Below are 15,204 nucleotides of genomic sequence, written 5' to 3'. Positions count from 1 at the left end.
AGATCCAACATTTCTAAACTTTATCAAGGCTTGTTGAGGACCAAATGAATGTCAACAGATTATGTTAGGAAAAGGTGGGAGAAAAAGTTGGACACTGAAATATTACAAGAACAATGGGACAATATGTGTGAATCTGTCATAACTTCCTCTTCAAACTATTGGTGAGAATTCAGTTGGAAAAATTTGCTGCACTTTTTTATACCACCAAAACAGAAATTTCATAAAAGTCCCACTGCTTTTAAGTGTTGGAGGGGTTAGGGGGACACAGAGGCGAACCGCACCCACATTTTTTGGTCCTGCATAAAGATTAAGACTTACTAGAAGGATGTTCTGGGGAAAACTGAATTGATCTTGGGTTTTAAATCTCAACAACCCACTTTGTTTTTATTGTTACCTGCCATTCCTGATGGATGGAAGATGAATGACAAACACTTATTAAAAATCTTTAGCGCTACAGCCAAAAAACAATCACTCTACAATGGCTTCAATTTGATCCAGTAAAGTTAAAGGACTGGTTGGAATTGGTGAAGAAAACCCACAAAATGGAAAGGTTAATATTCATGCTGAGACGGCAACCCAGGCTTTACAAAAAAACATGGGGCAAATGGGTTAAATTCCTTGCGAACAATTACTGTAGAATGACTGACTCTTTTCAAACAATGTAGGCTGCTCCAAAAAACTTATATTGTGAGGAATTGGATTTTTTTGTTTCTGTTTTGTTTTCTTTATGGTTTCTCTGTGGGTTTTAATTAGTGTTTTCAGTTTGGGTTTTTCCTGTTTGTGTTCCTGCTCAGTATTCACTCCTCCGTCACTCTTTTGCCCTTCTTGCCACGCCCATCTCCACCTGTCCGTAATCATCTCCACTCACCTGTTTCCACTTCCCGGGACGCCTTACCATCCGGTGTCTCAGTGGGGGTCGGCAGGGACGACGCTCCACCATCCGGTGTCTCCGTGGGGGTTGGCAGGGACGACGACGCTCCACCATCCCGTGTCTCCGTGGGGGTTGGCCGTGACGACAACGCCTCACCATCCCGTGTCTCAGTGGGGGTCGGCCGTGACTGTGTTCTGCTCCGCCGAGGGTCCAGGGGGACGCCTCGCTCCGTTCTGCTCTGCCGAGGGTCCAGGGGGACGCCTCGCTCCGCTCTGTTCCGCCGAGGGTCCAGGGGGACGCCTCGCTCCGTTCTGCTCCGCCGAGGGTCCAGGGGGATGCCTTGCTCCGTTCTGCTCCGCCGAGGGTCCAGGGGGATGCCTCGCTCCGCTCTGCTAAGCCGAGGGTCCAGGGGGATGCTTCGCTCCGCTCTGCTGAGGGACGCTACGCTCTCCTCTTCGCCACCGAGGGTCTGGAACAACGCCTCGCCTAGTCTCCGAGGGGGTCGTCGAGGATGCCGTTGCCTCAGCGCTGCTCCACCGGGGGTCGGGGTCGGGGTCGACGCCTCGCTCCGTACCTTGTCTCCTTGTTGTTCTGCCCACCGTTGTTTGGATTTTTGTTCTTTTAAGTTGCTGCCTCGTCAGCTTTTGTTTTTGTTTATTTGTCTTATTTAATAAATTAGTTTCTTTTGTAATGAGTCTGCGCTCAGGGTTCCTTTCCGTCGTCCACAAACCTGACATATAAAGATACAATCTGAATGCTGCATCTTACCTTTAACTGTCTATCTTCATGTAAAAACTGTGAATTTTACCTTCTGCCGACAACTGTTTTTTTTTTCTGTTTGATAAATGGAAAACATCCAATGAAAATTGAGTTACAAAAATGAAAAAAAAAAGTCAAGATTGAAGTCTGAAACACTAGATCAGGGGTGTCAAACTCCCCAAATCATCAAGTTCTCCAGAAGCATGGCAATAAGTCATCCATTTAAACCAGGTGTTTTAAAGCAAGAACACATCTAAAACATGCAGGAGAGTGGCTCTTGAGGAACAGAGTTTGACACCTGTGCACTCAATTAATAGTTCCTTCCATCCATCCATTTGTTTTCTTTACACACTCTTTCCTTTCTGAGTGTCAGGGTTTGGGTTTTCTTTGTGTTTATGTATTCAGATTGTTTCTTTTCTTGTCTTCATGTTTTTTCTTGTCTCTGTGCCTCAGTCATCATTCACTTCTCCAAAGTCTCTCTCGTTTGTCTGTCACATCCATCTACACCTGCTCCTAGCTTTGTAATTGTCTCACCTGTACCCACTTCCATAATTACCTCCTGTTCTTAAAACCTGGTCATGTCCTCCACTTGTCGCTGGTCCGTTGTCGCTTGTACGCGCTGTCTGGTTCTCTTGTCTTGCATGTCTCTTGTCATGTTCGGTTTTTCTAGATTTTGTTTAGTTTTTGCTGCCACGTCAGCCATTTGTTTTGTGTTCTTCTTAAATAAATTAGTTTTTCCTTTTGAAAACAATGAGTCAGCGCTCTTGGTTAGCCTTTCTCTCCGCCCAACCTGACTCTGAGTTGTGGGGTAGCTGGTGCTAGTGATGGGCAAATGAAGCCTCATGAAGCAATGAAGCTTTCCAACACTTTGCTTTGCAAAAAGGTTCATTACTCGACGCTTCATTCATCACTCACTAGTGACATCTGCTGGTGAAACTGTAACAGCTTTGTCACTCAGTTGGATCATACTTTCAAAAATTTGTAAATGCAATATTGTCACAAAGTTTTCATTAAACTCATGTTTAGTAACAGGAGAATCAATTAAATCATATTTAATTGTCATGTTTTAATTATTAAAATGATTTGTAGCCAATCTAATCCTTGACCATCAGTGGTTGTGTTGGGTTTTCTTTTTATGTCATGGACTTATTTGACAATGAAGATATGTTGTACTTTAGTGTATTGGGAATTGAGTGATTGTTGGGGCAGACTCTGAATACGTTGAGCTTGAAACTTGCTTCCTGAAAAAAAGAATTTGTTTAAAATCATCTCTTCCTGGGAGTTCTAGTTCTGGTTTTTAATATTACAAATATGTATCTCCAGATATGAGAGTTTTTTTCTCTCTTTTGACGGCTCCATTTCAAACACTGCTCATGAAAACTGCTCTGCTGACGCGCTACCAAACCACTACAAACCTACTACAACCCACGAAGCAACAGGGTTCATAGCGCTGTTATTTTAAAAAACGATATGCAAAATGAAGCAATGACGTGGCAGATGTAATGAGAGGCCTCGTTTGTTGTTGATCACATGATTTTGCTCAATATGACACAAGCTCCGAAGTGGGGCTTCATCGAACACGCCCCCTTTATACTCGGTACACGCCTCGAAGCTTGACTTCAGATGTCCCATCACTAGTTGGTGCCTATTTCCAGCAGTTACTGTGTGAGAGGCGGGGTATTCTCTGCACAGGTCACAACTCCTCACAGGGACATTCACACTTTCATTTACCTAAGGACAATTTAGAGTACCCAACTGAGCTAACAAACATGTTTTTGGTCAGTGGGGGGAAACTGGAGTACCAGGAGAAAACCCATGTGTGCACGGAGAAAATATGCAAACTCCGAACAGAAAGGCTGAGAGGCAAATCTGCAACGTTCTTGCTGTGAGGCAACAGAGCTAACCACTGCTTACTGTGCCGCCATGAATAGAATTATAATCAAAGAATAAAAATTTTTAATGTTACATAAAAAGCATTTAGAAAGCCTAAAACATGCCATAATACATTTCATAAACTGAGCACAGCAAAGCAGAAAGCACACCTTACATTTCAAGGGTAACACATACTGAATAAACAAAATATATTAAAAGCATATGAAGTAATATATATCACCTGCCAAAGAAATGTGAAGTTAGCATGATTGTTGCCCATGTTTGTGTGTGGGTTTGAGTTGTGAATGACTCTAACTTCTACCACACCAAATTTAGCTCAGTATCTGTAAAACTGAGTTATAGCCAATTGATTTTCCTTTGGTTGGTTGGCAGCCATCCTAAATCAGGTGACTCAAAAAGTTGAACAGTTGTAGATTTTCATCCACTGCTTATTACCTGAAAGTTTTAATAAAAATTCATGAAGTGGTTCATGAGATGATGTGCCAACAGACAGAAACAGACACAAAAAAAAATCATTGTCGTCTACCTTTGCCTTTTGTCAACAGGCAATAATTAACCTTAGATACAACACCTGAAAATTTCAACAAAATCTCTTCATTAGTTTTAAGTAATTTTACAAGCAGACAAACCAACACTGCTGAAAACATAACCTCCTTGGCACAGGTAATAATAGGTACTAGGCCTGTGACTCAGATGTTACTTTGTTAACTCAGACTGTCTGCTTTAGGCTCAGAGCACATTCACATAAAAAAGGGGTGTCCCACACAACATTTGATGCTTTTTCCACTCAAAATACACCTATCTAACAAATTAAGTAACAGAAAAATACAAAAAATAAAGGACGGCAATTTATATTATTGAAAAGTGAAGTATATTAAGATTCCAAAAGAAAAATTGCAATTTAGACAACAGAAAAATATTCCTAATATGTTTTAAAATACTGTTTGTTATAAAAGAGAATAAAACTTCTGCTGCTGTAGGACAGGACAAAAAGGTGTGAAACTTTTAACTCCATAATCAAAAAGTTCATTTAACTAAACTTTCTAAACTTTGACTCTGTTCCATAATATGCAAATCACCTATAAAATCTATTATTTATTTAATATTCTCTTATGTACACAGGTACTAATTAATTAAATTCAATATTAACTCTTTCAGCAAATCCAATAAAATATGAAAATTGTCTACAGCCCCTTTTTCTACAATATGCATAATGTATGTTTATTTAAGTAAAGTGAGGCTTTTTTAATGTGTTTTTAGACTGATGACAGTTTTACAGCAGCACAATCTTTTAACAATGTGTGGCTTCCACATGTAAACAGTACAAAGAAAAATTCTTAGCTCAGAGGAATGGCCTGTGACAGTGCTGGGCAAATCCCTGGTGTTGATGCCAATTCCCTTTTGTGCCTCACTCAGGTATTGACCCATATACTAAGGAGATGCTCTCTCCCTACTCCTGTTCTGCATGGGCCTCAATCTCCTCAGCCAGATCACTGCAAAGAGTATGCCAAAAGTGAGCAAGCCATCGACTCACTGATCTACCTCACCAGAATACACAGCAAGGACATTGGTAATACAGGGTTTCCACCAGTGTATTATAAGCCTGGCGGGCCACCAGGCGTTCCCTACCCCACCACCAGGCTAAGCTCCGCTTGTTTATTGTAAAATACGTCATTTTTTATACACGTTTCTTTTTTTTCCCCACCCGCATCAACTTGACGCGTTGATCACCGAGCGAGGGTGTGCGCGCCAACAGTGACGCAATCACGCTGTCCCCACCCCATCTCCCAGTTTTTGTAACTTGGTGCGGACCACGAGCGCACCGCGCTCTATTCAAAAAGGACGATTTTGGTGCTCTAGCAGAGCTGGTTCGCCTGTATCAACCTTTATATGATCCCTCTATGAGAAATGAATGACAAAGATAATCAAACGGTTCAAAACTCATGAAAGGAGATTACTGATGCTGCCGATAAAAAGGAGTATTTATAGACCACAGAGAGAAGAAGTATTAGTCCTATGATGGGCGAATCACAACTAAAGCAAATAAATCAATGAAAGTCAAACTGAATGCTTTAAGTTTAAACACCCTCTCTGTATCACAGCCAGAAAATCTGCTCTGTCTTTTTTTTGTAACCGTGGCCTGTCTTTTTGGAGAATACTGCACCGATTTAAGCGCCAAGTATAAACACCTACACCGTGCACTCAGGTCTGCGTGCCGTTCACAGAGCCCTGCAGGACTCTAATGAGCCCTGAGGCCGAGCCGCCTTCAGCTACTAGAGTTAGCACGTCGTCAGAGCCGCAGCAATAAACATCGAACAAGTGGGTTTAACCAAAGATGGTTAGTTGAGCTGATATTCAGCGGGTGGCTTTACAAGACCAAATATGGCAAGCGTGTTTTGCACTTAGTGAAAATATTAATTAGGTGTGCTAATTTTTCCTTGTTTAACAGTAAAATGATGCAATTAAATTCAGCATTAGATATGTTTTGTTGATACATGTAGTGATCCAACATGCAGCCTGTGCCACAAAAAGCACAGTACAGTACAGCATCTGTCTATTTTTCTGTTGTTATTCATTGGCCTTGACGTGAAACGTGTGTTGATGCCTTGTTTGCACTTTTTCATTTATGTAAACTTCATTTATTTGTAAATGTGACTTAAATTAGAATTCGAATTAGGTGCAATCAATTAGCATTTATTTTAATTGTATTTTTGTTTAAAAAAGTATTTCAAAAGTGCCTTTTTGTAAAACTGTAGTTGTGTAAATATTTGACACAAATATCTTACAATATCACATAACAAATAGCTTTTATTTGTAATATACTCTGTTTTCCATAAAAGTTTTTTTTTAATCAGATACATTTATTTTATTTATTTTTATTATTACTTGCTGCTTCATCAACATTTAAATTAAACCCTGTACTTTTGAGGTTAAACAAATGTTTGTATTTAATTTCAATAAATTACAAGTTAAAAAAGGCATGAAAATTTCTCTTTTTTGTATGGAAAATATATTGAACCGAGACACTAAAGTATTGAACCAAACCATGAATTTTGTGTATTGTTGCACCCCTAATATATAATATATATATATATATATATACCTCAGAGGACACTACCTGTTGGCTGGGCCAGATTCTGTCTGGAGAAGGCCTGCCTCTGCTGCCACTCGTAGAGCTGCCACATTGTGTCATCTCTCATTGACCTCCTCTTCTCTGCTGTGGTGACTGTGGTGGTGGTGGAAAGTGGGTGGAGGGCTCGGTCATACATCGAACCAGCCACGCTGCAGATGCTTTCTGGTCTCATCATGCTGTTGCGGGGCAGTGTGCGATAGCCCTCGGGATAGCGGGGTACAATCTGTGCTCGGTGGCTGGGCATGTTTTTGGGTAAGGTCTGGTATGATGTAACACTGAGGAAGACAATAAGAAAATTGATCAAAATGTTAAAGTTTCTGCCAATCCCTACAGCTCAGGACTCCTATGCCCCTTTTCCACTGGCTCTACTACAGAAGCCCCGCTCTATTCGGCCCAGCTTGGCTTGGCTCTAAAAAAATGCATTGCGTTTCCACCGGCCAGTTTGGTCAGTAGCAGAGGAACGGCTCCTTGTGTTGCTGGGGGGAAGGCAGGGCGAGGGGGTGGTGTGCGGTGGGGTAGGGGGGGTTGTGCGCGCGCGCCGAAACTTGGTGTCATTTGTGGAAACAACGGAAGAGCTATGGACAACGTTGGCCCAGTGTTTTTGCTGTTTATTAAACTTATGTGGATTATTATTATTATTATAATTATGATAAAATAATCTCCTAATCCCCAGCTCAGTGGCCTAATGGTAGAGTGTCTGCTCTGAAACTGGGAGGTCGTGGGTTCAATCCCCAGCCGGGTCATACCAAAGACTAAAAATGGGACCCATTGTCACCCTGCTTGACACTCAGCATTAAGGGTTGAAATTAGGGGGGTTAGATCGCCAAATGATTCCCAAGCACAGCACCGCTGCTGCTCACCGCTCCCTCAGGGGATCGGTCAAATGCTGAAAACAAATTTCACACACTCAGGTGTGTGACAATCAGTGGATCTTTCTTTCTAAGACTTAAGGAAGAAAGGCGCAGTGGAAGAAATGCTCTGGATGCTGCAATTGTTGCACGGAGTAGGACAACTGTTATCTGCTGGAGATTTCTGGCTTTACAGTTCAGTTACATTTCAGCTGCGGGACAGACGGCATAAACGTTGCAGGGTAAGCTAACGCTGTTGTTTATAGTCCTATTACTTCGCTACTGTACCAAAATTGTCTATCGTTGTTTTCTTCACTCTTCTTGACCACACCCACGACCAATGGGTGAACAGGAGCTAAGCTTGTGCCACCCACAAAAGCAGGGACCGGCCTCAAAAAATGCCAGTGGAAATGCGCGCAAAGCAATCCGAGTAGAGTGGAGCCGGGACCTTTAGAACCAGTGGAAAAGGGGCATTAATTTGTTTTTATTTCAGGGAATTCAGTACTTCGGTGACAAAATTTATAAATCCATCTATCCATCCATTCATTTTCTGTACCAGTGGCAGCTGGTCGAAATCACCAGAGATCAATGGGCAAGAGGGTGGGAAATGCCCTGGACAGGTTGAATCCCATGGCCAACACAGAGATGCACAAATACACAAAAACCTGCCGACAGAAACTCACTTCAAAGGGTCATTTAGAATCTCCAATTAAACTAACATACATATTTTTCTTGGATTATGGTAGGAAACTGGAGTAAAACCCATGGGGAGAATAAACTCCACACATACATGTCAAGTTTAAGAGATCAGGAGTGGACGAACAAAGATTAAAACACCCGGTTTTCTTGACTGGTTTGAATTGTCATGTTGCTTTCATAAGCAGACAGATACTTCCCTTTCACTGTGACATTGGACCATTCATTAAAATTATTGTCTTTATGCTTCACCTGAATAGACAAAAAATTTTTTTTTTTTTTTCAGACTTTTACAGTCTGCAAAGAGAAGAAGCAGATGGTACTAGTAGTTGGCATGGCTAATAGGTTGAATAGGTCAAGTAATTCAGTGAGAAAAACTGGTAAACCCACAACAAAGTTATCATCTGGTTGGCCTGTGTTGTTTGATGCAGCAGATGCACTTCTGTAGCAAATGGTTTTAGTATTCTATATGTCCCAGCTGGGATACAGTCGTAGAGACAGGTGAACAAATTACTTCTTAAATTTTTTTGCTGAACACAGTAGACAGCAGTGTCACTGAACACAGTCCTCACACTCAGATGACCTTGCTAAGCAGAGGATGCTGGATGTTGTTCAGTATGAACAAGCCCGACATGCCTGATCTCCATGGTCTTCCTCTCAGCTACAGTCCCTACAGAGTCCAGCTCCATGCCCACTACAGAACCAGCCCCTCTTAACAATCAGTCCAGTCTTGCTACGTCTCTCTTCTTGCAGTTTCCTCCCCAGCACATCTGAACCTAATAGCAATGAAGGAGGTGGCTTGGTCTGATCATTGATGTTTTTTTTCACATTGTTTAAATAGTCAGGTTCAATCTAGATTAACTATGGAACCATAGGATAACATTGCATTCATTTAGATTATATGTCAAAACCTACCTAGCCTTGTTGCTGATCTGATTACAATGGATTTTTTCCTGACAGGACAATGTGCCGTACTATATTATAAAAATAAGTAATGCAATAAGTGCAAGGTATTTACTCAGCCTCCCTTTTTAGATTGCAGTCCAACCAAGCGTTAATGTTATTCAAACATGCATGATGCTGCATAATTTCAAAGTCCTCTATAATCCTGTTGATTAGATTAGGACGTTAGGTTTAAACGTCTTTGACTGGCCATTGTCAGTTCAACAACTCACAATTGGTGATACATTCACACACCTGTGTCTAAGCATCTTTTTTATCGCATTTATTTATTTATTTTAAAAGGCTGGGCAATCCCTGTTCTCAATATAACTGTAAATGTAGTTTTTTTGTGTCCACAATAAAAAAAGTTACTGATTTAGGATTATTTTGGTTTTAAACCAAGGAGTTACTTTAAACTTCTCACAAGAAATATATCAGGTCTGTGCAACCAATTCTGGGCAGATATTAAATGCTACAGCAGCTTTGTTGTGCTGAGGTGTGGTTAACTTCCACATAATGCCCTTATTCTGCAAGTTAGACCAGGTTATATTCTTTAAACAACTTATTTTACTGATTACCACCATCCCGATGAATTTTGACAAAGAGCCAAAATGAGGGACAAGAGATTGGCAGCGCAACTGATCCACAGCATAAACTGATAATAATGACATTAATAAAACAAGCACATTTGTTTAATTAGTTTGGTATTCTGTTTAATCAATATTGTGCTGACTGAAAAACAGTTGCTATGGAGCGTCACAGAGCTGATTACCTCCACCAGCTGATATGTGCAGAAAAACATTGTTTTTGGTAAATCTAGACAAAGCCATGTTTTTGTAAAATAAGGCACACTCTGAACGCTGGGACTGTATGGATGTATTCTATATTTATAATCAACTCATGGTTCCACAAAGTGCAAGAAGAAAATCCCACCAGAGTAGTCAGAGAGCCTTACCTTCTTGTGTCAACTTCCAGTCCTCTTGGTCTCTGAGGGCGGACCCATGGCTGTAGATGTTGGACAGAGATGGTCCTGGACAGGCTGCTGTCTGGCTCCTGAACTAGACCAGGGAGCTTTACAGAGATCCTAGCCTGACTGTTATCCACTTTCGGCTGACTGGAGTCTCCAGGCGGTTCTCCTGGCTCAGATCCTGAGCCATGGAGCTGTGCTGGTTTCTGTGTATGGATGTTGGCCTGGTTCTGGCGTGATGCAGACACTGCAGGTGTGATGGCAGTAGCCTGAGTTGGTTGAAGCCTGATGCTACTTGTTTTAGTTAGAGACCTTTCTGTACTGTCTATTTTTTGAAAACTAAACATATTCCCATTGCGAAGAGTAGCGTATTTCTCTGCGTCTGTGATGGTAGTGTATTTTTCCCCCTCTCGTAGTGTACTGTATTTACCCATTTTCTTCAGTGTACCATATTTATCCACAACCTGTATGGTACCATATTTGTTTCCCATTTCTCTTATTGTGTTGTACCTTTCTGTTTCTTTTAATGAAAGCTGTCTCCTCACTTCCTTGTGAGAAACAAATTTCTGCACATCTTTTGGTCCAACTTTCGGAAGTGTACACTTTTCTCCAACTTTTGTGAGAAGGTTCTTTTCTCCGTCTTTAGAAGGCTCATATTTCTCCTCCGTCTGCATCATGGTGTACTCTATGTCCCCTTGATGACCCGCAGATTTATCCAGATCTCTGTGTATAATGTACACCTCCCCATCTTTTTGTAGTGAGCATTTCTCCACATCTTTTCTCAACAAGAATTTTTCTCCATCCTTGTGGAGGAGATACTTTTCTCCATTCTTCTGAAGCCTGTAGCTAACTCCATCTTTCTTTAGTGAGATCTTTTCTCCATCTGTATAAAAGGCACAATCCCCACTTTCTTTCTGGTTGCTGTGTTTCTCCAGATCTTTTAACCATTTGTCATTGGCCTGCGAGAAGGAATGTTGTTGCACAGGGTCTCGGTTGTGCTCATTCTTCTGGATCTCAGGCCGCGTTAGGACTTTGTGGTTCAGCAAGTTGTTCAACTCCTGAGGCTTCTGCTGCTCCACTTTCAACTTGTCTAGCCTGTAACACAAAGCCATTCTGTAAGAAAACATTTTGTTCTTCCCTTATACTGAATATACTGTATCTTGGGGCACTGATTTGTCAGGGAGCCTGCTGGGCTTTAGGAGCCTGAGGACACTGCAATGTGCAACCAGATGTGGGTTATTTAACACCATCACCACAAAGAGTTGTATCAGCCCCAAAGCTTGTTTCATACTGTACTCAAATGACTGCATAACGGGTAACTCTGTTTTTAGAATTGCTAACTTTATCAGAATTCCCATCCAGCTGCATGAAACTAAAGTTCACCTGCCTTTTTTGGTGTGATGTCACCTTGTCTTTACGAGGAAGACAAGGCAACATTCACTCCTGACATGTAATTCCCTTTTAGTATACTTTTCATCTTTATCCATGGAGTTGTCCAGTTGTTTGTAATTGTTCACGAATAAAAGTGATTATCTGATCAAAGTTAGTGTATGCCTTGCACTAAAACAGACCACAAAATTTTTAAGTGTCATTCAGAGACAACAGTGATGTTTTGGCAATGTCTTTAAAAGCAAGTTGTTCTTTCAGCTGCTACCTTTTTCAGGGGTCACCACAGTGAGCAAACTCACATGAAATTGTAGTAATTGTTTTACACTTCCTGACACACCCTGGGCTTGAACTGCCAGCCTCAGAATTACAAGACCGGAGCACTGACCACCAAGCTGCGCAGCCCCAGCTGTCTTTAAACCAAGTCTAACATCAAAATATAACTCAAATAAACCTCTCATTTCACTGTCCATACCAAAAACATGCAGAATAGCACTAGATACAACAATTTTGTGTGCACCAGAAAAGTATCTGGTGCTCACAAGATAATACTGCATGAGCACCATGAGCGCTCAAACCTATTTTTTTTTTTTTCCACAACCAACTTCCCCTTAGGGGCTCTATATGTTAAATGTGGAAGCTGTGTGTCTCATGTATCATGTAAACCCACCTTTTGATGGGCTCAGTGTGGACAAGAGCAGCATCTGTCATGACTTTCATCCAGGACTCCATCTCTTTTGCTGTGTCAGTGCAGAAATAATATGTCCGCATGTTGGGGTGAGTGGCCTGGTAGTGGTGGGAGGGGGACAGCAGAGAGAACAGTTAGAAGAGGCAGAATCACAGAAGTAGAGGAAGATAATTTGAAAATGACCCCGCAGGGAGTCCTTCCTGCTGGAAAATAGCTTGTGTTCATATAACTGTGAGTGTTTGTGTGAGAGAGATGAAATGAAAGACTACAGAAGGTACTTCAATGCCACAATAACTCCTATTTATTTAGATGAATAGGAGTTTAGGGAAGAAAAAATCCATTCATGGAATAACCTGGTCATTCAGTATATTCAGGTAGTTAGTTCGGTCCCAATCGCTTGAGTTCCCTTCACATTGCGCGTGTGGAAATGCTCTTACTTTCACCATTAAACGCAGCCCTGAGTTCTACTGTTGTTTTTCTTCAATTTGATTTCACTAAACTTTTAAGTGATCGTTGCTCACGATCATTCAGGATTTTTTTCTGGCCACATTTCTTCCTCGAAGATGATGGGTCCCCACTATTATTCCAGTTTTTAATGATGCGTTGGACAGTTCTTAACCCAGTTTTAGTAGTATCTGCAATCTCCTTAGATGTTTTCTCTGCTTGATGCATGCCAATTATTTGACCCTTCTCAAACAGACAGATCTTTTCCACAACCACGGGATGTGTCTTTCAACATGGTTGTTGTTTAAGAAATGAGAAGCAACTCATTGGGGTTAAATAACTTGTTGCCAGCTGAAACATAATCGCCCATGCAACAATTATCCAATAGGAGGCTCGTACCTATTTGCTTAGTTAAATCCAGGTGGCGACTTTTTTTTTGGTCAGGCAGTGTATTTGTGGATCTATTTAAAGACAATTACAGTACAAACTAATTATGTACAGTACAAATTAATTTTATGACCTTGAAATTAATTACAAAAGAATAATTCCAAAATAACTTTATGGCAATTTTGAAGATGTTTTAATCAATAATCTGGAAACAGATGTTCAAACAGGCAAAATATGAATAGAAAATAGCATTGTTTAAATAGTTTTAAAACAGGAACAGAGAAGGATTAAAGCTAAAGTGATAAATTAGTAAACCTTGATTAGATTAGAGACAGAAAAAATGTACTGTTGTGAATATGAATCCGTAGTTACTGGTCCAGAGTATTACTAAAGTAAGGATAAAATACCTCAACTACAGGCAAGAGAATCTGATTGTGTTTAGGCAGAAAGTTATCCTATTTGTTTAACGCAGCTAATTAAATCAAGATCAGCACTGAAGATGGTCACTCAGTACACAGGTAAAACTTCCTGCAGTTGGAAGAATCCTCTTTGTACCATTGCTCAGATTTGGGCAGGGATATCAGTACTGTTGCAGGGTGGGTTGACCAGTTTTCAGACTAGATCTCAAATGCTTTATTGGACAACAAGTTTTACTGTCTAAAGTATCATTGTATTGCCATGGTGTTTGAAACTGTGGACCATCAGCCTCTGAAGTCTTCCCAGTGTCGGAAATGACGACAGTCAGATACATCAAGCCTTGAATGGAGAAATTGCTTTCCTATTGATGAGATCTCAAATATAGTTGCAGCATTTAAAAAAATAAAAGATGCTCATCGTGAACATCACAGTTGTTATTACAAGTACCGTATTTTCTGGACTATAAGGCAAACTTAAAAGCCTTCAATTTTCTCAAAAAACCTTCTACATATATCGCCTTATATATGCAAGAAGTCGTAATATTTTAGTACGACTTTGGTAAACTACAAAGTTGCGCCGCTTGCTGCATTAAGGCTCAGTTATAGTCACTCTTTGTAGTTTTGACAGGGCTCCGTGCACAGCGCGCAGACCTGAGCGAGCGGTGTAGGCATTTAATACTTGACGCTGCAGTATTCTTCCGTGAGTTTTGAACCGTTTGATTATCTTTGTGATCTCTCATAGAGGGATCATATTCTCAAATGGACCATTCATTGACAGTGCGTCTTATAATCCAGTGCACCCTTTAAGGCAGAAAATACGGCATTTGAAACACACATAATTTCAAAGTCAGTGTTCTAGAAGCCATGTGGTTTAAAGGATCATCCATCCTTCAAGTCTTAATTCTTACAGTGTGTAACCATATGTACATTCTCACCTTATCTACACATTATTATTTAGGATCCTTACAAAGATAATTCAAAAAAACACAAAACAGCATGGTGCTAAATATTAAAAGATAGTATGTGAGTGGATGTTTAATCATGGTTAGGAATTCTGTTTCTATTACTTTCTACAATATTAGATTAATTTTTATTCTAGAAGTCAAAGGCAGGGCCAGGCCAGGATTTGTAACATAAAATGTTTTACCTTTAAAGAAATGCTTTTTCTACTGAAACAAAAAATAACAATAAAAAAGAGTAATTTATGCAGGAATATACATTATTATCATATAAAAACATATTTAAGACAAATCCTTGTGTTTACCTTGAATGCATATTTCTTGCTGATGTGGTCGTCAACTGAAAGCATGGAGATGTGAAAGCTGGGCAGCAGAATACTTCCCAGGATGCTGTCCTCTTTTTCATCTGCAGCAACAAGAGGGAAAAGTTAAAAATGGAATATCAATCTTTTTAGATTGAAAGGAACGCTTATAAATATTTTTATCAACCTATATTCAAACACAGACAAATAGAGTGAGCTCAGAAAATTGGAAAGATGAGAGCATACTAAGGTGACACTACATGTGAGTGAAGTTGACAGGGTAAGACAATGGTACATCTGGAGCTATCAAGCTACAAAAGGAACATATGGAAGCTGATTTGTTGTGTTGAAAAAATCAGACCACGATAAAGCATTTCAAAACCTTTCTCCTGTATTGTGACATACACTCACAGGCCACTTTAATAACCCTCCCATGGCCCTCGTAAATTTGGGTCAAATTGACATAAGGTTACAAGGACCTCTCTAAATGTCTTTGCCTCTCTTTCTCTTTTG

At 40.4% G+C, this 15,204-nt stretch overlaps 2 protein-coding genes across 8 annotated transcripts in view; one reads left to right on the top strand and one right to left on the bottom strand.

Annotated features, from left to right (window-relative positions):
• The window catches only part of LOC108244131 (NLR family CARD domain-containing protein 3), a 1,204,881-nt gene that overhangs the window by 452,321 nt on the left and 737,356 nt on the right, over window positions 1-15,204 (top strand). The window lies entirely within an intron of this gene.
• Window positions 1-15,204, bottom strand: part of LOC108248949 (pleckstrin homology domain-containing family A member 5) — a 166,192-nt gene that overhangs the window by 67,180 nt on the left and 83,808 nt on the right. For 6 of the 7 annotated variants that reach the window (XM_017438017.3, XM_017438022.3, XM_017438018.3 and 3 more), the window contains exons 8-11: window positions 14,695-14,795; window positions 12,166-12,281; window positions 10,098-11,204; window positions 6,642-6,931 (exon numbers count right to left, since the gene is read on the bottom strand). In XM_017438017.3, coding sequence (XP_017293506.1) covers window positions 6,642-6,931; window positions 10,098-11,204; window positions 12,166-12,281; window positions 14,695-14,795 — 1,614 coding nt within the window. Of the gene's footprint in view, window positions 1-3,001; window positions 5,017-6,641; window positions 6,932-10,097; window positions 11,205-12,165; window positions 12,282-14,694; window positions 14,796-15,204 lie in introns of those variants that run through there. The other variant, XM_017438024.3, reaches the window with a different exon arrangement.

This window comes from Kryptolebias marmoratus, linkage group LG23 (assembly GCF_001649575.2).
Source record: "Kryptolebias marmoratus isolate JLee-2015 linkage group LG23, ASM164957v2, whole genome shotgun sequence".
In the NCBI taxonomy this organism is placed as follows: Eukaryota; Metazoa; Chordata; class Actinopteri; order Cyprinodontiformes; family Rivulidae; genus Kryptolebias; species Kryptolebias marmoratus.
Note: the sequence above shows the minus strand (reverse complement) of the source record. Positions and strands in the feature narration are given on the sequence as shown.